Source organism: Apteryx mantelli, chromosome 5 (assembly GCF_036417845.1).
Source record: "Apteryx mantelli isolate bAptMan1 chromosome 5, bAptMan1.hap1, whole genome shotgun sequence".
Taxonomy (NCBI): Eukaryota; Metazoa; Chordata; class Aves; order Apterygiformes; family Apterygidae; genus Apteryx; species Apteryx mantelli.
In genome coordinates this window covers 38,162,986-38,188,035 of record NC_089982.1, presented here as the reverse complement: position 1 = coordinate 38,188,035, position 25,050 = coordinate 38,162,986, and the positions used below count along the sequence as shown (strand labels likewise).

The 25,050-nt window shown below is 41.1% G+C and overlaps 1 protein-coding gene across 5 annotated transcripts in view; it reads right to left on the bottom strand.

The window, feature by feature from the left end:
• TRIM2 (tripartite motif containing 2) overlaps positions 1–17,466 on the bottom strand; it is a 76,000-nt gene extending 58,534 nt beyond the window's left edge. For 2 of the 5 annotated variants that reach the window (XM_013951813.2, XM_067297828.1), the window contains exon 1: positions 17,344–17,466. Coding sequence is in view for 1 of the 5 variants with exons in the window: in XM_013951817.2 (XP_013807271.1) it covers positions 5,727–5,728 (2 nt within the window). In the remaining 4 variants the exon portion in view is untranslated. Of the gene's footprint in view, positions 1–4,359; positions 4,496–5,726; positions 5,779–17,343 lie in introns of those variants that run through there. The other 3 variants (XM_067297827.1, XM_013951817.2, XM_013951816.2) reach the window with 3 other exon arrangements.
• Between the last annotated feature and the right edge of the window lie 7,584 nt (positions 17,467–25,050).

The window sequence follows — 25,050 nt, the reverse complement described above, 5'->3', positions numbered from 1 at the left end:
CTTGAAGACATCTGACATCACTGAATCTAGTGGCATCTGCTCTTTTGGGAGTAGCGTTTCCCACAGAGCATGCAAAATTCTCTAAAAACATAGATCATGGGCCAAATATGCCAGGGGCTAAATATGCTGTACATACTAAGTCTTTCCAAGGACCACAATAGAGATGGATGCATTTAGAGGCACACAAAAACAAAATTGTTAGGATCTTTTCAAGAGCATTTTCAAGCTCAGCAAAATCTTATAAGTGAAATCTTTCATTTTGATTCTCTAAGTAACTGCGTCAAATGCTTTTGCTAAAAATTTCATTACCACTTTGTAGTGTTTTTTGTTACGCGTAAGGTGCAGGAGAATCTTTTCATGTTTCTATTTTCATACTAGTCACAGCTAAATAGCTCAGAACAATCTAGCCCAGAGCCATTGCTCTTGCTAAATAAACTATTGAGCACTTCACAAAACACACTGGCGGGTACCACACACCTTCAAGCTCTCAGTTAACCCAGTTCTATTAAAATTTGACATAGAAGGAATCAGGCACAGTATAAATCTTTGCAAAGATTAAAAACTTACACTAAATCTTTTAAGCTGTCACTCCACACATGACAGTTTTGAAACTGTTCAGTTGCAAAAGTTCAGTTAAGGGACAGCCTCAAGCCCATTAGCTAGCATTCAGCACCAGTAAAAACAACAGAAAAATAGGAGATTCTCATTCTACCTTTCTAGAATGGAGAGGAAAAAAAAATAAGCAAGAGTAGCAGCTTATGGTACCAGAGAATGAATAGCTTTACATGACAAAAATGAGAAAGTCACCCAGAAATAAACTGATCATACACATCTTTAGGCAGACTAATAACACTAAGACAAATAAATCCATACTGAATTAGAAGCAGGCAGATTGCTGAACATTCATCTCATGCATTTAAAAACTGACCAAAAGTAATTGCATCTACTTCAATCTTTCTGCTTCTCTTGCAGATAGTATCCACCCTGCCATAACAACAGAAGATCAGCATCTACCTAAATAGTTGCTCTTAAAATATGTCCAAGACTGAAAATATTCAGAAGGTTTTAAAGTGAGAGTGAATGAAAAATACCTTTACACATGAGCACAAGCACTGAGCACAGCAAGCAGAGTTGTCTGATTCTTTAAGGGGAACTTTCAGGGTATATGTGCTTCCAGTACATTTATAAGTCATTTGTCTTCTCCTAGTGGCAGGGTACATTCTTAAAGTTATTATAGCCTAGATTTAATAACTAAGAGTGAAGTGTCATAACAAGATGGGCAGTAGTTTGTTTGCAAACCACTGTAGCAGTCTGGCTATGCAGGATAATTTTGATGCTTGTGTTAACTGGATCACCATGTAACATAAGATGTGCCAGAATACATGCTGGTAACATTTTTCACATGTCTATGATTAGTCTCTCTCTTAATTTAGCTGAGCCTTTTTTAACCCTACTGCCACTAATAGCAAGCTGGCTGGAGCCAGCCTACATCTACCTATTTACCCCACTACCTGTTCACTTCCTCAGGAAGTAGTATTACGTTATTACAATTCTGCCTTTTGAGTGGGATTTGCTTTTGAGTTATCGCCCTAAAGGCCAGCTGGCGAGTGGGAAGGCTGCCTCATTGCCAGTCAACTTCCCAGATGACTGGATCCTTGGCTCTCCACACACAGTACATAAGAATGACAAGTTACATCATTTATTTTACTTTATGCTATTCCAGTTATAAACTGCTATTCCACTGATCAAACCAAACAAATTATTAACTTCCAGTTAAATTCACCTTTTAAAATAAGTAATGGCAAATTCAAATATAGCCAAATAAAAAACAATTATTAGAAGGAATGACATGCAGTGCCAGTACATGAGATTCTGTGATAGAAAACGTCTACAGAGTTTATGATAGAAAACAGTAGACAAAACCATTTCAACTTCTATGTTACAATTTAATCAGTAAATATTTAGTTATTAAAATCACAGAAATAACACCTTGTCTTTATAGAAATAAAATAATTCAGAAAGCTAGATATGAAATGCCATTTTCGGCTCTCCTAAGGTCAACAGGTCAACCCAAGTTCTGTTCAGTTGGAGGTAGACTTTTATCTCAGTTGCTCAAAAGTAAAGAGGGAGGGAAAGAAAGCTTGCACAATTTCTCACAATGCAGGAATTCTTCCAAATCACATTTGCTAAGTGTTTGCAACCAAGCAGCTCCTACTGTTACAGGCACATGTCAACACAAACCTTAAAGCACACCAAGGCACTGCCTCCTCTCCATTCATGTCACATAACAAATACAAGGGCAGGCCCAATTCTAACCAAAGAAGCAATGTGTCTTAAAAACAAAAAATAACCTATCAAAAATAGAGGCATAGAGAAGTGAAGTCAATTTATATGAATGCTAAGCCCTGTTCCTTTCCCTCCAGTATTACAGAAACCTCCAAATAATGATTATTTCCTTTCCAGCTTTATTACTTTCAATAAATACCGATTTCATTTCAGAGTCTTTTTTAAAAAAAAAAAAAAAAACAGCTTATGTCACCATGTTTCCACATGGCTAGCCTCCTTTTATTAAAAAAAAAAAAAAAAAAACACAAACATTATTAATAACATAACCACAGTTTGCAGTCTCTGGAAATAGCATATCTAATTTGGCTGAAGGTGTCATAGAACAACTAGGACACATAGGATCTGCGATAGTGGATTTCAAACTGGCAGTCATTGGACTTCTTCAGGGTGGTCCCTGAAAGGTGACTAAAAAACCAAGTTCATATAAGTTACACTGCAAAATATGGATGGGGGAATTTCCAGGGGAAAATTTTTAGGGGTCCACAAAACAGGACAAAAAAAGATGAAAAATACTGTCTTTAGTTTTTAGCCCATTTGTAGATTATTTAGAATTAATGGCTTTTTATAATGCAGAATGCTGTCCTTAAAACAACTATTTAAATCTGAAGAGTTATTCCCATCTAAAATATAATTATATTAAGGATGAGTCTTTATAGTCTGAATTTATTATTTTGAGAAATAGTTATGTTTGCTGCTGTACATATACAAGAAGTTCAAATTAGCTACACCTGTATCCTCAGGCACCTTTAATTTTCATGAGACAAAACTGGCTTACGTTTACCATACACCATGCCTTTGTTTTTGTATAAATAGTCCATGTGTCTAGACACAATATTGCATGTTTCTGCAAAACTGTGTATGTTTATTATTTTATGCAGATGATTAAATTTCAGCTTCAGTATAGTAATGCACAACACTTTGTTCTCTAAATTCAAACACCCAAATCTTTTCAGTTCATTTAACTCCTCAATTTTCCTCAAAGGAATCAGGATCCTCACTGTGTTTATACAAGCTGTCCAAATCCTAGTTTTGTTATGAATTTATGAAATGCCATTATTAGATGAAGACAGGCCTAGCACATTTTCAAGATGACTTCAAGCACAGATTATCTGGGATTTTCCAGTAAACAACCTGACCTTCAAGCTAAAAATGGGATTGTCAGAGCAAGAATACTAGCATGGGCTGGGGAAAGCCTCCAGCAGCATAGCTATCTTTGTCCACGTAAGATCTAATTTTCCAAACAGAGTACGTACTGCTGGACATAGCAGAATTCAGATAGCACTCTTTCAGGTACCAGTCAGGCCTTCGCTGGATACTGCTTGTCTTACAACTGGCCTCAAAGCAGGATCTCACTGAATTCATCTAGCCAGTATATAGTAAATAAGAAGACCAACATTCAAGACAAAAGAAGGCATTAAACAAATATATACTTCTCATTTTTATTTTGTATCTGGCATGATACATTTGCTGTCTCCCTTTAAAAAATTACACAGAAAAATCAGATTTTCCCCAGTTGGCTAAAATAAATGTTTCGGTGATTTTAACTTGTTTCTCTGAAAAGAAACCCTATAATCAAATCTAAGATAGGTTGCTTGAGGACCAGATGGGAGCATCAAGTGGATTTTATGACAGAACCAGAGTTAGTGATACTCCTTGGAGCAACAGAGAAAAAAGAGGTTCTGTTTAGCCTCCTCCCCAGGAAAAGTCAAGGTGTATTAAAGCCATTTCTCATGAAAAAGGAAGAATCTCAAGGACTGAAATGAACCCGCAATGAGGAAAACCTCAAGCTGTGTTATCTATAGCCAAACTGTGGGTGCTGCAGGGCCAGATCAGAGAAAGGGGGGTTTCTTCACAAATCAAGCTAGTCAAATGCTTTGCTGAGGGCTTTGAGGAAACCTTTGGTTTATCCTAAGCAGTCTGGGACCAGGGCCAAAGTAGAGAAGCCTTGTTTCATTTCGTCAATACCCAGTAGAACGACTCCCTCCCCAAAACTCTCTGGAAACAGAGACTAACCTCCTCTTTCTGCTTAGTTGTTTTCTAGCAAGATGTTGCAGCTCCAAGTTAACAGTAGCTTCCTGGTACCTTCTCTCTATAACTGCTCCAGGCTTTAGATATCATGAGTCCATCTTCCAGAAATTCATGGGACTGGCTTTAAAATAAACAAGTTTATGAAGATTTTTAAAAAAAAATCAAACCTTTTAATACGCTTTTCAAGCCCTACAGTTTATATTCCCAAGCTTATTCCAAATATTCCCATCTCTAGAAGCTCTCCTTAGTATCATTGGTCAATTTACTTTCAATTCTCTCACAAGCAGCAATGTGGAACTTTAAGAAAAACTCCTGATGATTAAATCACAATAGTTGGTCACAGAAGTGTTGCCCTGGTAATAAATCCATGGTCCTCAAAGACAAAGAATATAATGCTGGAAGAGAAGGCAACTTCTCCTGTGCAGCATCCTTATTTAATGAATACTTATTCACTCACTGTATTTTCACCACTATTTTCTTATTTGGCCCCATACAGATGGGCATATGTGCAAGTGTTTTGGCCTGCTGAATATTTGACTTCAAGGTGATTATTGTCTTATTCTTGGTATATTATCTGGTACGTTATCATTAACATCTATAATACTCATATGTTCCCTTGTTCTTACTTAAACCTATCCACTTTCCTGACAGTCTGCCTAGAATGCATTTTGAAAACAGTAGAATAACGTAAAAAGGGGGAAATCAACCAACCTAAGCAACCTACCCAGAGCATCAGGTAATGGCTCGAGTCCATACACAGCAGAAGAACTGAATATGGCAACATTAGCTGCCAGCTTCAAAAAACTTAACACCTGGAAAAAATAAAACACTCTCCTAATTATACCTTGACATTGTCCTCTCTGATTTACAGAGTCGTTGTTTTGCTTTGAATAAACATCACTGCATTTGTTTCCTAGGGAAATTGCTTGGCTTTGCTTCAATTACTTCTTTTAAATATTAAACAGCAGGAAACGTTTGTTTTCCCTTGTCACATCCTGTCCTGTTTATGCAGCATCACACAATCTCCCTTTGAAACGCTTGCTTACAGCAAGCTTGACACACATAGTTCAATCAAAACATTTGCTATTGTCTTTTGCCAACTACAAACACATTTCTGCACAAATGCTGAAAAGGCTTAAAGGTTTCAACAGCAGAGATGGTGTCAAACTGCCCAGACTCCCTTGCTACCACCCTGACTTACAGAAGAGAAATAAACACAAACCGCTCCACGCTCTCATTCACACAGCAGAATTCCTGGCCAGCGTTCCCTAAGTATAAAGCCACTGCTCTCAGAAAATCCGTGGGAGCAGAAAAAGCACAAGGACAGAGCCGAATGTGAACGGGTAACTTACATTATTTCGAAAGACAACGGGAAAGCACTGCTGCCGCTTCTTCCTGATTTTACCCTGCTGATGGCAGGGCAAACAGCCAAAAATTTCACCTAAAGAAATCTCTCTTTTTAATTCTCTCTCTCCCAGTTCATCTACTCCGGAGTCTCTCAGCCCGCAGAGATCCAAAAGTCAAAACTTTATCCCCTTGTATTTCCGAGTGATATGGCCGACTTTCCTTGGACACATACCAATGATGCAGTAAAAATAGACAAAAGGGGGGAAGGGAAGAAGCAATCTAGCTTGAGCCCGAATCTTCTTAACTCAGTGTTTTCTGCAAAAGCTGCTCTTATGTCAGAAGCTCCCATCCTATGCTAACTTACAGAGCACGGAGTCATCTGGTTTTCATAAGCTGCAAATTACAGGTAAATCAGGGAATACAGGCAGTCCAGTTTTAGCAGAACTCCCCAGGCACCAGCACTACACGTAACCTGAGGTACAAAAGCTTTGAAAATAAACAGCCAGCCCCATGGCCAGCGCTGGGCTGGTCTCCCGCGTGCAGATCACTGACTGCGCCCCCGGCAGCCCCCTGGCAGCCAGCACCGCACACTGCTCGGAGGGGGCAGCCTGCCTGTGCCCCTGCGGAAGAAAACAAATCCTCCAGCCCCCACAACACAAACAGCCTCTCCAAAAGGGGGGGGGGGGGGAGAACATCCAGGACATTGCTTGAAATCATTCAACAGTTGCAAGTCATTTAAAACAGCCTGCTTTTCATAAACAGGGAAGGGAATGCCGATCCACTTAGATCCTCTAAATGCTTGCAGGTGGGAAGAAAAGCTGTTGGGGGGTTTTTTGGTTCCTAGTAAGGCAACTCTCAGAGAAGTCAGTGGACAGTTGCTTGATGAAGAGCCTCTGGGGTTTTCCTAGCAGCCATTAATTACCAGACTGAGCATTTTACCAAAAGGGTCACAAACAAAACTTTGAAAAGAACACAGTTCACGGCTTGAAGCTCAAAAATCACTTTCACTCCCTATTTTCAGCTCAAAAACTCAGGCACCGCAAGCTATAGGGGTCACCTACATTTTCTAGATAGCTCAAGGTTTCTGAGTCAGTACTTCAAACATTGTTTCCTCAATAAAAAATTATGAAACAAAATTTTCTCTTGTTTATGGTGGATAAAGAAGTTTTGCTTGAAACCAGAGTTGTTATCTGCCTCTTCTATATTGAGTTTTATTTAGTCTTTCTTGGTTTTACCAGAGGACTTTCAGGAGAACTCTAAGCCTTTCCATTGAGAATAATCTTATCCTATTTGAACAGCAAGAAGCTTTAAATGAGACAGCTTTCACTACAGCACTGGTGAATCAGTACAGTGAATCATTAACAAAATAAAAACACCACTGTAAGCAGTCTGCCTAAAAATCCTGAGCCTTGTCTTTTGCTCAATTTTTCATCTTTGCAAGATTATGATTTTGCTAATTGCCTACTCATCCTGTACCTGGATCCAGGATCGACATGACTGGATTTTTCTTGTCAAAAGCAGTTGAATTAAAAAAAAAAATCAAATCAGGAATCTCTAATTAGGAGAAGTAAAGGGGAAAATTATTAACTCATTCCCTATGCCTGTATTTTTGCCTGGCTTCCTAAGGAAATTAGCTTGTGCAATTGTGTTGTCAAGATGCCTTCCAACAGTTGTATAAACCATTGAGTATTTTCAGTCAAATCTGGTAGAAGGCTACAGATCTCAAAGGCATTATATTCCTACAGCTTTTGTGAAAACAGGCAGCCCTCTAGATGAGTGAAATCCAATTTAATGATCCAACGTGCAAGGCTACACATGAGCTCAATCATATTCTTAGACACCAGAGCAGCCCACGCAAGCAAGATATAGATAAAAACAGATTTCATGTGTCCTACTGCTCGTGGAACTACCTTTCTTAAAGGCACTACCAAGCCATCACCCGGCCTGCAATATAGAAGGGACCTTTAATGCTATCATAGTTGTATGTGTTTGGCTTCCATTCTTGCATTTTTCCTTTTTTCTGTTCTGTTCCCCCACACAAGGGAATAAACAGCAAAACACTTGAAATGCACAGACATCAGCTGAAACAAAGATTTTTGGTTTTGGAGCAGGAGCATTAAAAAGTAAACACAGTTTGTTGAGTTATTCCTCCCCCACCTACTAGATAAATGGGTTGAATTAACTACATCTTGTTTTTATCAGGACTGATTTTTTCATAAATCAACAAACTTGATCCTGGTGGAGCAGAGTTCCAGATTTGGTGCCAAAAATTGTTTCATGAGGTACATCAGAGTAGCCCCTGTGCAGCTTTCTGGACAATGCTGCCGAATGCAGGCTCTCTTCTTAACTGTGCTCTCACAGCACAGGACAAGCTGAATGACTGTTATCTTTAGAATAAGAATTAATATTTTGCTGACATGTTGTGTTAAAGTGGAGAGTAAGTGAAAATAACCACTTTCACTTTGTGATGCTGGTGCTGATTGAACGTTTTTTTTCCCCTGAGGAGCAAAGGCAATAATTTACCCTGATCCCTTGGGTTCTCTTCAATATATCTGGTCTCTCAAAAGAACTCTGCAGTCCATTTACACCAAAGGCAGCTTTCACAAATAACTGCTGTGTAAAAAATCCTCACTAAAATTCAGGACTCAGAAATAGTAACTGATTTTAAATGACCTTTCATTTTACAGGCTTTGGGGATCATCCTTATTCTACATCTGTTGCACCCTTCTTTCCTGTTCTTCATTTCCTTCTTGCTATCACCCACATGGGGCACCAGCATCCTACAGTGCATAGATTCCTCCTGCCTCTGGTCAGGCTGGTTTTGTGCGCCCCCCCCAGCTGCTGCACACGACTGTTTCTTCAATATTGCCACAGCATCATTTGCTGCCCAGTTTCTCACACTCTGGCTCCTTGAACTTTGGGGCCGCCAAGCACCACAATTCCCATCTAGCACAGGTACCTTTTTCTTCTGCAGGCCTGGTCTTATCTTTTTAAGGATGTTAGTTTTCTGGAGAAACTGAGATGGAAGATATTCATCAGGTTGCCAATGAAAGAAAACTTACTGTAGAGGGCTTCATATAGGACAGACTGCAACAGGGAATGATCAGATAGGAAAAACAATCTGCTAGGAACAACTTTCCCTTTCAGAAAAATGGCAGCTTCCATCTACCATGTTTTTAAATGCCAGTTACTGAACAACTGCATTATTTTCCATGTATGCAGAAAGCGACCCTGATTTTTTCACCAAGACCTGATAGGACAACAGCTAAGAGAAGGATGAAGCTCAGAACTTGATTATACTGGTTATATGCAACTTCGTATGTAGCTTCTTGAAAGGGGTCTTTTTGAGCTGCATTGTAGATTCCTTAAAGCAAGAAAAAAAATGCTCCTCTCAGTCAGTGGTGGACAGGTTGTGATACACAGTACGTGACAAAATACGTCTCTCTCTCAGGTTGGATTCTGCTCCCATTTAGTCTAGGACAATCATTTTCAACTAGCTGAACTGCAAAGGTATAGATGAAAATACTTTATTTTCCATCCTGTTCTTCTGCAGTTGACATACTGAGAAAGTGACAGTGAAAGGTTTGGGTTTGGTGTAGGATACACCTTGCCATTTAATTTGAACCCATGAAAATGCCAGAACAATTGAAGCTCAGGATGGCAGATTAGCAAGCCAGGGATGCATCCCAACTATGTATTTATGTTTCATTTGTAACAGTTGAGTCTACCTGGTGTACAATTTTAAATATGTTTATGCAGATTTTAAGTCGGTCATAGTTGAAGTCCTAGATGAATCTTCTGATGCAAACAAGCTGGCAGGCTTTGTACAAACTTAAATACCACAAGTGTGATAAACCAAGACAAACCTACCCTTGGAGGAGCTCAAGGTGAAGTTTCAGTTCACTTTCTGTTGATTAAATATAATAATGCAGATTTTGGCACTGACAGTAACCCATTTTTTAAGGAAGCATTAGTTGTGATACTATAAATCATTTTACTGCCAGCATTTTAAAGCTCTTTCTCTTCAATATCTTGGTGAAGTTTTCCTTATTGCCATTCCATGGAATATCTTGGATCTGTGTTCAGATACTGATCTTCTATTTATTTAATCTGGCTTCTCGTACTGTGTATTTCACACCAGTACTCCATCTTGGCACCCAGAGACACAAGTTTGGCTAAGGCCTCCAGAAAGGTATGTAATCTTCAGATGACAGTCTGAAGAGCTAATCTGCTATGATGCTCCTCTACAGCCTGCTCTAACAATTAGAAGAGGACCGGGGTGTTTCAGTGCTTTTGGTATTTTTGCATTATAATGTATCACTTCTTTTCCACAGAAAGCAAATACACAGCTCAGACAGAAATGAATACAGTATAACCTTGATGGAGAAGCCACAAGGCTGCTGAAATTTCTACCACAGCCTGCAGTAGCCCCAGCTATCCCCAGAAAAAAAGAGAATAAGCATAGCACTAAATCACTTTTTTACTATCAACTCTCACTAATACCTGTGATTTCAGAGACCTAGGCTTGCTTGGGGCACATTATCTGATTTGGAGAGCTTTGGTGACACAGAGACCTTTTGCTTACTAAGTGAGCTGGAGTGATGAGTCCTTTTTTCCCCACCCTGAAGTCCACAGTGCAGGAGTTAATGGCTGGATACTTCTTCGTCTTCTTTAAGTTTACAAACAAGCAAGCAAACAGCATAAAACACATTTGTGCCAGTGGTGCTCATCAGAGAAGATCAAATATTAGAAGAAAATAATTTCAAGAGACAAATGTCAGGCTGTTTCCGAAGGTCCCTATTTTCCTTCCCACCCCTGACTGCATGCTTCCATTTCTTACCTTGCACTGTCTGAGGTGCTTGTCAGACTCCTAGTGAATGGATACAGTCCATCTGCTGACTGAAAATTAACCCATGACAAATGGAACAATTTTGTGCTGGGTGAGTGAGGTGAATCAGCTCACAGGGGTCCAGTGAGTGCTGCAAGCTGACACAGGTGGGGCTTTGGGAAGCAAAAATGGAAGGGAGCAAGGGAAGAAAGACGACCGTGAGCTATTTGCTCAGCCAGGCTGCTCATGAAAATATACCACGACACAGCAAATAAGCCCCACATTGCTTTTGACTGCAATCTCACTTCAAGCTGGAAGTCCCACTTCTGTGACAATCATGACCCTTAAATACCAGCATATACTCAGTTTGTGCCAGGCTCATGATTCTGCTCTGTACTGCCCTGAGGCCTAGTTTGCTACCCTCAGAAGTTAACCACCAACCTAGGCTCCTGTAAAAGTTGTGACTTCTCAGTATTACTGCTTTTCACAAACTTGCATTCATGTAACTAGCTTTCTTTCAAAGGCAAGTAGTCAGGAAACATTGACACAATACATTTTCATATAGCTGCATTCACAAAAAGTTCTGAACCAAAAGTAATGTGTCCAAATTTCTCTTCTTGTTTGAAAACATTGTTCATCCAAGAATCAGACGTGTTACCATGTGACCAATAACACAAGGATATGAGCACATGAAGAATCACAGCAAACAGTTCACAAGCAGCTGTGGGGCTGAAGTTGGTTCACAAGATATGTGTTGCACACTGGACAGTTTGTTTGTCAAGAGGAACAGAAAGGGCTACATTTTCTAAAAAAGAAATATACCACGCTTATATGTTTCCTGACTTGGTCTTTCTCTGACCTTGCCTGGAGCTATCCATTCTTACAGCATACAAAGGGCTGGTATATGCCTGGTTTACCCTGAGCCCGTCTTACTTTTCAGCCTTCAAGTACAAGGAGAAAGAGTAAAAAGAAGGTATGTTGAGACCTTTGCACTGAAGAACCTGAGACTCTGGAGAAAAATAAATAGCTCCCTGTTTCTCATATTGCAAACACTGGACGGTAGTGGGAGAGGACTGAGAGTGGGAGGAGAATATGGCAGGGAGTGAATGGCTCCAGGGAAGCTTTTTAAGGGCTGAGGCAAGCAGAACAAGTTTCTTAAAAGTGATGGAGCAGAGAGGTTCAGAAGGATGAGATATAAGAGGTCTGGGAAAAAAGATAGCTCTAGGGTAGGAGGAGACAGGGACAAAAAGATGGAGAGGCTGAGGTTGGAGGGCCTGGGGGCACGGGCTGTAAGGAGTGAGAAACAAGACTCTGCGCTGGCATGAGCTGGAGAAGAGGGCTCTGGGTGAGGCTGAGGGCTAGGAGGCACTAAAAGCCAAAGTAAATAGGTGAGGGGGTCAAGGTTGTGCAGGCCTTTGGGGCAGGTGGGACTAGAAGGAACCTTTGCTGAGGATACCCTAATTTAGAGAGTCGAAAACATACAAGAATGCTGCTCCTACTCTTCCTACATCTTCCTACATGTGATCATCTCTTCCCATTCCTGTATCCTCTTTTTTGTTGTCAGAGCCACTGTAGTCCTGGCTCACATACTTCCAACTGTGTATTTGAAAGGGACAGGGTGATATTTTCCTTGGAAACAGGGAACCAAGGAATGTTTTGATATAGTTCTGGGTCCCAAAATGTACATGAGAATCAAGCACAGATTTCAAAGTGACACAGAAGAGTGAATATCAGGAGAAAACAATGGGGAAAATGAGGAGAATCAAGACTGATTTAGGCAGTGGGTCTCATGAATGCTATGTCTGAAAACTGAAAGATGCTGAAAGTTCAGCCACTGCAGTGCTGGAGTTAACATTAACTACATCAAATAAACATCCACTTGCTATTACACCATCAAAAACTCATTGAAAAGAAGGCTAAAGACACCACTCTAAAGTTAAGCATCTCAATCAGAAGCAGAACTGAAAACCACATATACCAGAAAAGATTGTAATTCTCACAGTCCTGTTTCAGCCCTTAAGTAACCAGTCCTCCTATTGCCTTTAGCAGGAGTTCTGCCAGAGTAAGACCTGCAGAATTTCATGCCGGGATATTACTGTAATAGACAATAACATCTGACTGTTAGGGTATATTAGGATATTATACTATACCTTAGGGAATGTAAGGTAAAGTGACATCTGAAGAAGCTGTGTAAGGAGGAGGTCAGGAAGGAAGCGAGCCCCAGCATGATTTGATTTCATGAGGAAAACTGTGGTGCAAGCCTTGAAGCTTAGAGTGTACTATGCTTCTCAGCTCTGCGTGCTGGGATCCAGCAGTGATAAGAGGGAAAGCCTGACGACATCCATGATAATTTTTTTAGACAGCAGCAACCAGGACAGAACACAGCAAGCTGCCCACTCAATTAGGGATATTTTATGCTAGGAGCTTAAACTGCTGCTTTTCTTAGACCCTTGGCCCAGCTACACAGGCAAAAAGGAAGGAAATGGAAATATTTAAAAGCTCCTTTATGGATGAAGGAGCAGTGGCATCTCTAATATTTCCTGCATATTTGAGCACATACTGGGACACAATTTGCTTTCTGGGCCTGGGAGAGGTGAACTAGAGAGAGGAATCTGGGTGGGCCACCTGGAGGCTGCAATTAATTTTTTACCATTTCTGTAAGTACCCTGAAAGGAGGTGGTTCACAGGACTGTGCCTTTCACACACACTCAAAGCAGCAATGTAGACAGCCCAGTTCTGTAAGGCAGTGATTCCAGTAAGAAGACAGATTAGGAGTTGCCTAGAGGGGTCAAGGGAACATCTCAGCATAGGGCTGGAGCACAGCCAGGTAAGTGTCAGTATGCTGCTGTTGCCTGCTTCTTTCAGCCTTCCTGGCCAGCTGCAAGGCCAGGCATGTAGGACAGAATGGAGAGAAGTTGAAGCAACCAGTACATTCTGGTAAATACAGATTTAGGCCAGCAGAGACCCGATGGCTTTTAGCCACTGCAATTCACTCTCTGCCACAGCCAAGGAAGGTAGAAAATGGTCACCTTTGCTTTCTTTCTTAAGCTGTGTTTTCCATTTTATCTCAGGCAAGCCATCCTACACAACTGGACTTGTAACAAATTCCTGGTTAAGAAATTTCTTCTGTTCCTTTGGGGTGAATTTTGCCTCTATAGCCTGCCTTGCAATCACTTTTTACCCAAGTGCAGTGGTTGCTCTGAGTAATACCACCAAAACAAAATGCAGACAGTAGAGGAGAACCCCTGCTCTTGATGTACAAGTGAGATCTGAGTACTATACCCCTACTGCATTTTTTTAATCAAAAAGGCTGCATGCTTAGTATGGTTTTCATTTTTTGGAACCCAGCAACACGTTCTGCTTGACTGGCAACAACATCCCTTACCCAGAAAAGGACCTAAGACACATTATTCTGCTAGTTTGGAAAACGGACCTGAAAAAAGAAAATATAATGAAAGATTTTAAAAACTTTAACAGGTGTGGGTGAATGGAGGGTATTAGTCAGAGAGTTCAGATTTAAGAGAAAGGACAAACTGTCCAGGGAGGCTGAGGATGGGTTGTCTGCAAACTGAGGTAACTGTTTGCAAACAGGTAACTGTGTTACCTGTTAATTCAGTTTTCTGGTCAGACCCAAACAGTTGATCAGATCTGGACAGATGTGGTATTTCACCCACAGCTATCTCTTATCTGATAAAGGTCAATCATAGAGGGCTCATCAGCACAGCACCTGCTAATGAGCTGAAGCCCTGAGACGAAAAGCACTCTTAAAGCCTCTTCTTTTCACTAAATGTTTGAATACTCATAGTGTCATAAATTACAACTCCAGTAACTCAAAACTTAAAGCAAATTAAAATCACCTCTTATTAATCTAGAGAGCTGTCCTTTCCCAAGAGACGTCTCTGGACTGGGAGCTGGTCTGACATGTCAAGGGCAAAGAAGGGGAAATCTAGTAGATCAGACTCAGCTTTACAGGTCATGTAGTCTGAGCCATAAGTAGTGGTAAGAGGTCAGGGTTCCAGTCAATCTCAAATTAATACCCTCCAGTAACTGCTGAATTACTGAATTTGAATTGCTGAAATATTGAGTGAGTGCAGCTACATTGCAAATGTGCTTACAAACTAAAGATTCAAACACAGGAAAATGTTGGCAGGGGATCCCACAGTCAGCATAGAGTACACCTACAGAGCCAGAGGAAGAAAATGACTTGCAGTAAAAACACAGCCCTGGGAAGGAGATCTTAGTTCTATTCCCAGCTCTCTTGCCGACTTCATTTCCCTATTTTGTAGATTGAGAATCATATGCTTATCTGCTTCCCAGGCTATCTGAAAGCTCAGTTAATGAGTATTAGTAAATCACTTTGTTTTCACAAACTGCCCATCGCCTCAGAATCACAAAGTAAAATTATAGCATATGTAGTATACAGTAGTTGGGGGTGTGTGTGTTTTTTTCAATGAAGGATGTTGATTCAGTGCCCTGTTTTAGCAACCTTCATGAATACATCTTGAAAATTATCTGTCTGGAAGGAAGACAAATCAATTTTAATCTGCTGCCTGTTTATCCTGATGTAAACCAAACAGGCACAATATACGCTTACAGAGCAAGCCATGTTATGCTGAGCTCGTGATGCACAAGGGGATTCTTTCTTTAGTAGAGAGAGAGCCAATGTGGTGAGCATATTGATTATTCCTAACTGTGTAGTGTGAGAGCAAAAACTGCTAGATGTGCACTTCTGCCTGATGTGTATGTCTCATTGCTCTTATTGTTACTTAAGTACTGAAGTCCTGGTTTCTTATCTATAGACAAAAAACAATTCCATTTTCATCTTTACTATTCAAGGCTTAGTATCTATCTGCTACTTAGAGTGAATGAAAACCTCTGGCTCGTGTTCATTGCCTGGCACAGAAGCAGCTTATTGCTATAATTAGCTTTAGTTCACACACTACCATGCATGCACCATATTGCTTTAGAAGAGGCTGAGTCCTAAAGCTGAGCATCAAGTCCAATCTAGTTAAAAGGTACTAAGTGAAATGGCTGCCCATAATTTGGCCAGCTTTACTTGAAGGTTCCTGTCTAAATGTCTCTTAGCCACTATTTCACACAGATAATATTGCTTGACTGGCCCTCTGCAATTCAAGACTCACTGAACTGAGCAGTCCTCAAAAGCATTATAGATCAGAAGGAGAGTTGAGCCAAAGGTCTCCAGACTGAATCAGGGCTGTCTGCGGAAGCTGTGCACAGCCTCAAAACACAAGCAGCATGGGAGAGACGAGGGCAAGCTAGGCAACCTGGAAAGACCACGGCATCATCCACATCTTGGGAATTTCTTTCATTTTTTCACATGACTCAAGGCTAACAAAGATCTGAATGAAACTTCACTGATGAATTAAAGTCATTCCTGTGACTTTAAAAAGAGGCATTGTGAATATGCTTTTTACAGTGATAGTCTTCTTGTTTATTTCCAGGTATCTTCAACTCAAAGCCTCAGCTGACTTTTCTGGAGATCCTGGCACTTCTGGTTCAGAAGGGAGCTGAAGCAGAAGTACTCTGGTGAAAGGGCCATCCTAGCAATACTGAAGTGCTGTCATGGTACCATACAGTACATTTCCAGCCAGGCCAAAAGAAGGAAGCACGAAAAATATTGCTGCAGTCTGGTCTGCTTGAGACTTCCCACCCAGTTTTGTATGTTTGGATAAGCAGCCAAAACATGAAGTATTTCTCTCAGCCAATCCAAACCCTGTGAGGTGCACACAGACATCCCTAGAAATTATTAGTAGCATTGTCCAAAAGGATTTTGTAAAATAAATGAAAGGAAGAAAAAGAGATAATGTAGTCCAGTGACCTGAGCACTAGACTGTTGAGTGCTGTTACTTACTTTGCTCTGTGGTCTTGGGGAAGTCACTTAATCCATTGTATCGTTATTTGCTTCATTTATAAAATGAAGAAACGGAGATGAACTCCAGCTACCAAATGAAATCTGGACACAAACTTGCCAAAACTTCAGGGGCAGGCTGGTTCTGAGAATCTGCTTGGTCTCTAGCTCTGACAGGGACAGTAAGATTTACTTTGCAGGTGACAAGGGTGAAAGAGAAAGTCTGAAATGTCCATCAATACTTGCAATGCACTATTAAGATAAAGAATGCTTTTCTTTACCTTACATTACCAAGCATTTAAAATCCTGAACACCAGAAAGGACACATTAAAGACACAAAAAGTCAAGCTCATTCCATCCCTAGTCTTTGCTCCATGGAACTGTGATCATTTCCTAACAGCAACCAGGAAAGACTACTGAAATCTCTGATTATGAGTTTGCTTTTTCTACTACTAGGAATATATCTTAGAATACAACAACACCTATCAGCATTGTAAGCAGCATTAATTTTATAATGTCCCATATCTAGCCCTTTCACACTTTTCTGAACAACACTATTTATGACCTTGCAAAAACTGCTACACTTCAAAACACCACTGGACGATCAAATACTGGAAATGCAGCTAAAGAGGAGAACTAGATGCAGATTAATTAAAGTCCTATAAAAAAAAATACTGTGGCAAGTTTAAATGGGTTGTGTCCCTATTAACTTCTTTCCTCTTGCCTCTCAGGAGGTTTCATTTGAGTTTGAAATAGTTTAGTCCTTGTAGACATGACATTGCATACAAAGTAGCTGCTCTTTTACTTCAAACAGAGGAAAATATTTTAATAGCTGCCGCTGTGAATGATAATATCTACCTGCCTAGCTAAAACATCTATTCTTAACCTTATGCGAAAAGCCATAATGACACAGACGACTACTTACTAGTGTTTCATAGAGTCCATTCAGGAGTATCAGAGGTTGAAATTCACTGTGCCTCTGACCAGAAGATTTAGCTCCCTGCAGCGTTCAGACAGTTGGTCCCATTATGGCCATCGGGCGGCTGAGTTAAAGGGTGGCCCTGCACAAACATAAACAGCTTGTCAGCACAAGCCAAAGAGGCGGGCCTGCCCTGCCGGCTGCAATGCGAGCCAATGATTAGCCTCTTCACGTGCTGGCTGTTCAAGATACTGTGTTTCATTCTTAAGTAAGGGAGCGGGAGCGAGGGGGGCTGACTAGGAAGGACAAATGCTTGGCGGTTTACTGCTAAGCGCTTAAGGCAGAAGGAAAAAAACAATAAGTCACTTCAGGGAAAGCACATATTTGCTGCGCATACATGTAATTGCTTTTACAAAACCCACAGACATCACCGATGCATAGTTCTGCTTTTCAGTCAATGAAAAAATAAAATACTGTGAACCAAGATCAGCCCATATTCACGGTAGAGAAGTTTCATCTGCAAAGTCTCTGACTTTTCTTCTCTCCTCCCTTTTTCTTATCCTCATCCTTATTAACACACTTTGTTTCCTGACGCTGAGTTTTCTTACGTGTTGTCTGTCACAAATACCTTACCCTGACCTTCTGGACTGGACCCCTGACCTCACCAATCCCAGTACAGTTGCTTCCTTTTGCCTCCATCTTAACTGCTTGTTCTTTTCGTCCTGTTCTCCCCAAAATCACAGACACACCTTAGGCACCTCGGGGTGAGTTTTTTGTGAGACAGCCAAGCTGATCTAGCAAATTATTGCTGCCAAGAGTGGAGGTTCAGGCTCTCCCCTCTCCCCTCCTCCTGCTGCCATTTCATGGAGAGGTAACGCAGCGCAGAAGTGAGTACTTCTGTGTCAGTTTAGTGATCCCAACAAAGAGACAGAAAAGGTATTGCACGAAGTGAATACTCCCTGAAATTTAAGCTCCTTCTGATCTTGCCTCAGCCATAGAAATTCATCTGTGATCCCACCTGTCTCCCCATGTTCCTATCTCCGTTGTTGCTTGAATTGAATTGCTCCTAGTTAATTGAATATGCTGCTTATGGCTACTGATCGCATTTCATCCCAGCTCTGTCCTACTTTCTTATTCTTCTAGTTTGGCTGCCAAGCCCGCCTGCCACCAAAATCAGTCTCATCAAGTCTCTTATAATTCCTCCCTGGATAAATATCATGCTTTGTACTTCAGCCTCATCCTCTTTGAGCTCTTTTCTGCTTTGGAAATAATGAAGATTCTCCTTAAAACTCATGCCATCTTTTGGGCTTCCACTGTTTTTTCTCTGACCTTTCTGATTAATTCCTCTCTCGGCATCTACCTCTTCCTCCCTCACATTCCCAAGGCAGCCTACTTCTTGTTATCCTCCTCTTCCCCTTTACATATTCTATCTGGCTGTTACTATTTGCTAGTACAGGTTCCTGTAGGACTTCTATGTCAATGATTTATAGCTGTACCTTTCCAATTTTTTGCTCTCTGCTTCCCTCTGATCCCATATTTTAGCCTGTGTTTTAGATATATTGCATTAATTGCCTTGACAGCTCCTAATTTTAAGATCCTTTTCTGGGTGCAAATTAAGGCAATCCAATCACACCACATCCTTTACTGTCCTTACAGTCTTGGCACAAGCCATTTCCCTCCCCCTCAGCTTTGGTAAAGGAGCTGAGCCCCCTGCAGAAGCAGATGCTGATATTAGCACGTTGTTCAGAGGGACAGGCATATCGCAGCTCTCAAGCTTCTGCTGACAGGCTGCATACGAGTTCTGGCACATATCACTGCAGCACAATGTGCTTGGGTCGTGTTTGCAAGTTTTTCTTCACAGCGAGGCATACTAGACACGTTCTTCACTTTAATGATATCTGAGATTCGAGTGCGATCACAGGGCTCCATCAGCTGCCACCCAAGTATAACCTACACTGCTTATGCTTTTATCCAGATTTCCTGCTTAATTAACCCTACGCTATCCACACTAACAGCATCATTATTTTACTGCAGCTTTCTTCTTCTGATATTTCTAAAATCTAAATCTCTGCTCAGACCTACTGTGTGATCACCACTTATTTTCACTGCTGAGCTTGGATCTTGTTCCCCATGCACCTACATTGTTCTCCTCTCCTTAGAAAAGTCAGCAACTGAGGTCATCTTTTGTTCCTTACCCCAACCACATTGCCCACATACCCATGAAAGCCAAGTTTTCTTGTCCTGAGCTTCAAGGCCTTTTCAGACTTTCTCCTTTCCTACTGATCAGCTCCCACGGCTCTCTTCATCACAACAAGGCCTGTCTTTTCAGCCCACTTCTCTCTTCCTATAAAGCCCTCTTTTTTCACCTCATCCTCTATGCACAGAATGCACTGCCTGATCAAATCAAGACATTTATTCCCCTTTCTTTTCCACAATCCACGTGTCACAAAATATAGAAAAAAATGTATTAGAATGAGGGTGAGGAGCAGTAAAGAAATGGGTGACAAGTCACACCAGAAAAAGAGATGTTCCATCTGCATGTATAAATTATACGTGCTCTTCTATCAACTGTATGCCATGTGTTACGCACCTTACACTGTTAGATTTTTAAGAGACAGGCTAGCCATCAAAATTCCTTGATAGATATGAATAAAGTGCCCAAACACAGTACGTGAGATTGTGAAAAGGGCCTGAACTGCTATGAAAAGACTGTTTGTAGATGCACAAGAAAAAGAAAGCTAGCTATTGCATCTCTGATTCCCATGGCAATTTAAGATGCTAATTTAGTGTAGCCACAAATAAACAAAAGAGAGAGCAAGAATGAGCTGATTTAGTGGACTATGCTGAAAAGGCACACTTTAGACAAAGTCACCCTGGGTATAACTCCTGTGACTCCACTCGTAGAATTGCGCCAAGGATGAAGCTGCCCCTTTGTCCTTAAGCCTTGTATGACCCAAGAAAACTATGACTAGCACTGGATGCAAACCCAAGCGCCATCTGTGAGTGAGGCTTCCCAAGACTGCCAGCCTGATTTAACAGCTCACTTTTACCAAAAGGATGGTCCTGTCCCTCATCCTGTTCCCAGCTGCACAGGCCTGTCCTCTCCCTTACACATGCTCCAGGAACAGCGTGAAGGCTCAGAGAGCCGATTCAAATTGCTGAGTGTGTTTTCCAGACAGGTTGATGATCCAACTCATCTCCCTGAGCTGTCAAACTGCACGAGAATCCGCAAAGGGAAGCAGTGAACACATGTAACTGAAAGCAGGAGAGGGAAAGTGGTGGGGATTGGGATCACCACCTTCTCTTTCAAAAGCAGAAAGCTAGCTGTCATCCCCAGAAACCTCAATCCATTCTGGGGTGGAGCCTAAGACTATGATCACCAAAACCATACCACTCTTAAATGCAAATTCCCAAAAGTTCCTGTGGCCTCAGGTTTTATTTCCAGCAAACACTAAAATGTTTTATTAAAATGTATTTTCCAGTGGAAAGTGAGGTTCTATTTTAATTAAATGCAAATTTCTGAAAACATAGTAATAATTGGATTTCCCAGGGAAATATTTGGATTGGGGAATGATTCTCATGGACTAAAAAATAAACATTTAAGTTTTCTACGACTGAAAACAGAAAGTATGTGGTTATGAATCACCAGAACTTAACTTTGCCTACATGCTACGCTGCAGGCTCCATAGGGTAACTTCTTGGCTCTGTCCCCTTCAATAGTGCCATCCATGTGGCTGGCTTCTATCATTTATTCTTTGCTTGGCAAAACTGATTTTTTCCTTTGCCTTTTTGTGGCCCCAGCCTAGCCTCACTCTCCTCTCCCCTTGTCTATGCTTCTTCTCAAAACACAATCCCAGCTAGATACCATTTTGCCAGACCCCCTGGGGAGGTTGACCCGGGGCGGGGGGGGGGGGGCGGGGGGCGGACCTGAGGCCTCCTGAGGCTCAGCCTCAACCAGCTCTTATCTGTGCTTTTGCTGGAAGGAGACATCTCTTGATTCCCCAGCAATAGCACCAGACCCTGCAACAGAGTGGAGTGAGAAGATTTTTGTGATGTTTTACTGGCCTGGTTTCAATTATAAAGTGGGTCACAAGTTATTACCAGAAAACACACAAGCTCAAGCAACTAAAGAATTTGGATAGTGACAAAAGAAGTGAAACTCTGTAAATGAATTGTTTCATTTTTCTTAAGTAAAGGAAAACAAATGGCAGAAATAGCAAGGGGGAGCAATCACGTGCAGATGTAGCAAACTAACATATTAGACTGCAATCAATGGGAACTTGGGCTTAATCCCAGCTCAGACCATGTGCATTTTGAACTTTGAGCTCTTGGACCATTTCCTAATTAGAGAGTGAGCGACACACTGTGGAAATATTTAACCCTTTTGTAGTGCCTCACAGGATCAAGCAAGTGCCAGCAAAGACTCTAGGGATGTGCCTGAACCACCGAAGGCCACATCAGACTGCAGGAAATATCCCTGTGCTCCAAATGGTTTAGTGAAACCATGGCTGTCAGTACCTCACTCTGCATGGCTCCCTGCACAGAAAGGTCAGGCCTGCAACTGCTCCTCCTCGCACACCTTAGTGATTGCCAGGATCTCCCCTATCCTGCCAGCTCCCCATTCAGAATCTCTCTCTATTCAAGCCTTTCTGTGTCTCCTTCAAGCTTGTCAGTAATGCCACACCAAGGATCGGATCAAAATAGAGATACCCACCTGGAACCTAATAGTGTAAATAATGCCACATTGCCCACAGACTTGTTTCTCTACTTAGCAGTAAGGAAGAAGCAGACTATTATAAAAAGTTTAACTGTACCCCAGAATACAAACTAGGTATACTTTCAGAGTATTTATAACATCATAACTTGTGTGGAAAGAAACAAAGGTTATACAGCCTATGTATATCAACAGCTGTCATATAATTTCTATCCTGTCTGTCACTAGGTTTCTAGTTAGATCTGGATTAGCCATTTCAGCTCTTATACCTCTCTCTAAAGTGGCAATATTGTCTTACTTATTTCACAGAACTACTGTGTGGATACATTTACACTGCTTTGAAGTTCTACCACTGAAGAGACAAACTGCTATTTCTTACATCCTTTATTTGGGAAATACAGCCTTCTAGAGCCAATAACACAGAGCAACTAACTAGTCAGGAAGGGTTTTATTCCCAACAGGAGTTTGCTGGATGATTTAATGCTTCTAATGTGGGCTTTCTTTGATTTATCGGGGTGCCAACAGGAGTTGGGAATCTCAGTGGGTTGAAAATTAAAATGGGAGAGCAGGCCATAAATGTTTCTTCTCCATCCAGCTCAACTGATTCATTTTTTCTGTAAATTTTGTCTAAACTTTCCTGCAGCCCCTCTAATGTCACTCATTCCAAACATAATACAAATATACTAATAGACGTACATGGGTAACGATTAACTTTGGGGACGTGAGCCCAGTAAATCTACAAGCTTCAATTCTCCCTCTGCAAGTTCACTCCTGATTTTCATTCAGTCCCATGTCCTGATAAGAGGTGGTTCAAGGGCCACACTTAGCACAGGGCTCAGGGGAGGCCTTTAAATACAAACTACTTTTTGCACATGCCTTCTATTTGGCATTCAGATATACTCTACCTTACTTTCAGACTAGGGGCCTCCATTTTCCATTTCACCTGAAGACAATGGCATCCCTAGCATCATTTGCTTTATTTGGGCAGTAACAAGGCTCCCTTTTTTACTTCCTTATTCCTCTAAATTCCTTGTAACCATAATCTTCCAAATAACGTGGAAGTACTTTGGAACCCAGATTTATTCCCAAAGTGGGTGAAGTGATATGCTAGAGATGCCTTGTTTATTAATATTATTTATTCATGGTGACTCTGTAGCACTGGAAAGTGTCAGTCATAAATTAGGACTACTGAGCTAGGCTCTTTCTGTAACAGAGAACCAAAAATCAAGAGTCTGGTAGTCTCAGAAAGTTTTTGAGCCTCCAGGTTTGTCTAGACTGCACTGTGACAGTAGAGCAGCAAGAAACATCAGTTAGCTCTAAAATATCTAGCTAGCATATGCGCTGCTAAGGTGTTAGAGAGGTGAGCCAAAAAGCAAAGTAGCCTGTCCTGAATATCATACTGCCATAACTAGACTTCCACAATACCTGGGCTGGCTAAAAGCTAGTTGAAGCCCTGCTATACTTCAGTACAGTCACTTCTCTATTTATTTCTCTGAATGAATCTAGACACAATGTTTAAATTCCACTTTTGTTCAGGGGTGACTCGTTCACCTCCTGTGGGATTTTTTTAAAATAATGCTGAAACACCCCTTAGCTATGATTAACTTTAGGGTTCACAAAAATATTTTAGAAGGACAAATGTTTTGCTTTTAGAACAGAGCTACATTCAGAGCATCAGGCACTTCAAAAAGGAGCCACCAACACCAGCAACACATACATCTGCCCTCATTTCAAATGGCACAAGATGACTTGTCTCCAAGGAATGCTTTTCTAGGTAATAGGATAAATATTTCTAGCAGTATCTTTGAAATAGACAAGTGGGCATGGAAAAACAAGCTGTCTCTGTCCTTAGGTATGATCTCTGCACTGTGGGCTTGTTCAAAAGGAAAAAAAAAACTAGCTTCCCCAGTTCCCCACACTTCTCTGTGAGCCAAGATGCCTCTGGTCACAAAAAAGAGCTCAGGGGAGATATTCAGAGGAGCCCTTTGTGAAGACCTTGTCATCATATAACAGATAGGTATGATTAATAAGAAGGCTGCCCTCAAGACAGCAGTGACTTCCGCTCCCATTATAACTCTGCTCATACTGAACTCAGCAGTAAATATCCCATTTGCTTCTGTTGCACAGGATAAAACCTCTGCATCAACAAGAGCAAAGGATGCTTGGAGACCAGGAGGTATTTACCCATCACAGGAGAAGCGGTTAGATTAGCAATGCAGTGACCTTGGTGCAAAGAAAGCACTGTAATATGTGCTTTCCTTTTAAGCATATGAGTACTCCCGCTGATTTCACTGTCACATCAACAAGGTCAGCCATGGATTTAGCCAGAAACTAAAAGGAATTAACTCCCCCTCACAGACACACACACACTTCCTCTGAATAATGGCCAGAGTGCTCCTCATCTCCACATGCAGATGTGGCTCATCGCCCTCACCCCTCCCAGCATGGCCCAGAGTTTACCTCTCCTTGAATGGGATTACCCATACATTTTACATCTGCTGTCTACTTGCTGAATCAGGAAGGGGGTTGGGGACATCAAGGAAATGCTACTCCCAGCTTTGCTTATACAACTCATTCCTACTTAGCAAGCCGAGAGAAAGTGTGCTAGTTACCTAGCATGTGGAAACACTTAAATAATTTAAACACTTGAAGTGGAACTGCAGAGGCACAACAAAGGTCAGAATCGTTCACTTGAAAGAACAAATGCTTTTAAGATAGCTTTTAAAGATGGTAGTGTGTGCTTACAGAAGCCCACAAGTCTGTGTGTTCATTATTCTCATATAACTGGCTAATATGAGAGAATTTTGAGGAGTTCTATGTGTTCTCAAGTGAGGTTCCTAATGATAAACCAGTTCCCTACAAAAACAGGGCCAGGCTAGTTTGCCAAGCAAAACCTTTATTGTAGAGGTATTCTGAACAGCAGGAGAGGGGAAAAAAAGAAGAGCTTAATATCAGAAGACATTACAATCTTTAGCCATGCAAGAGAACCCAATGAAAAT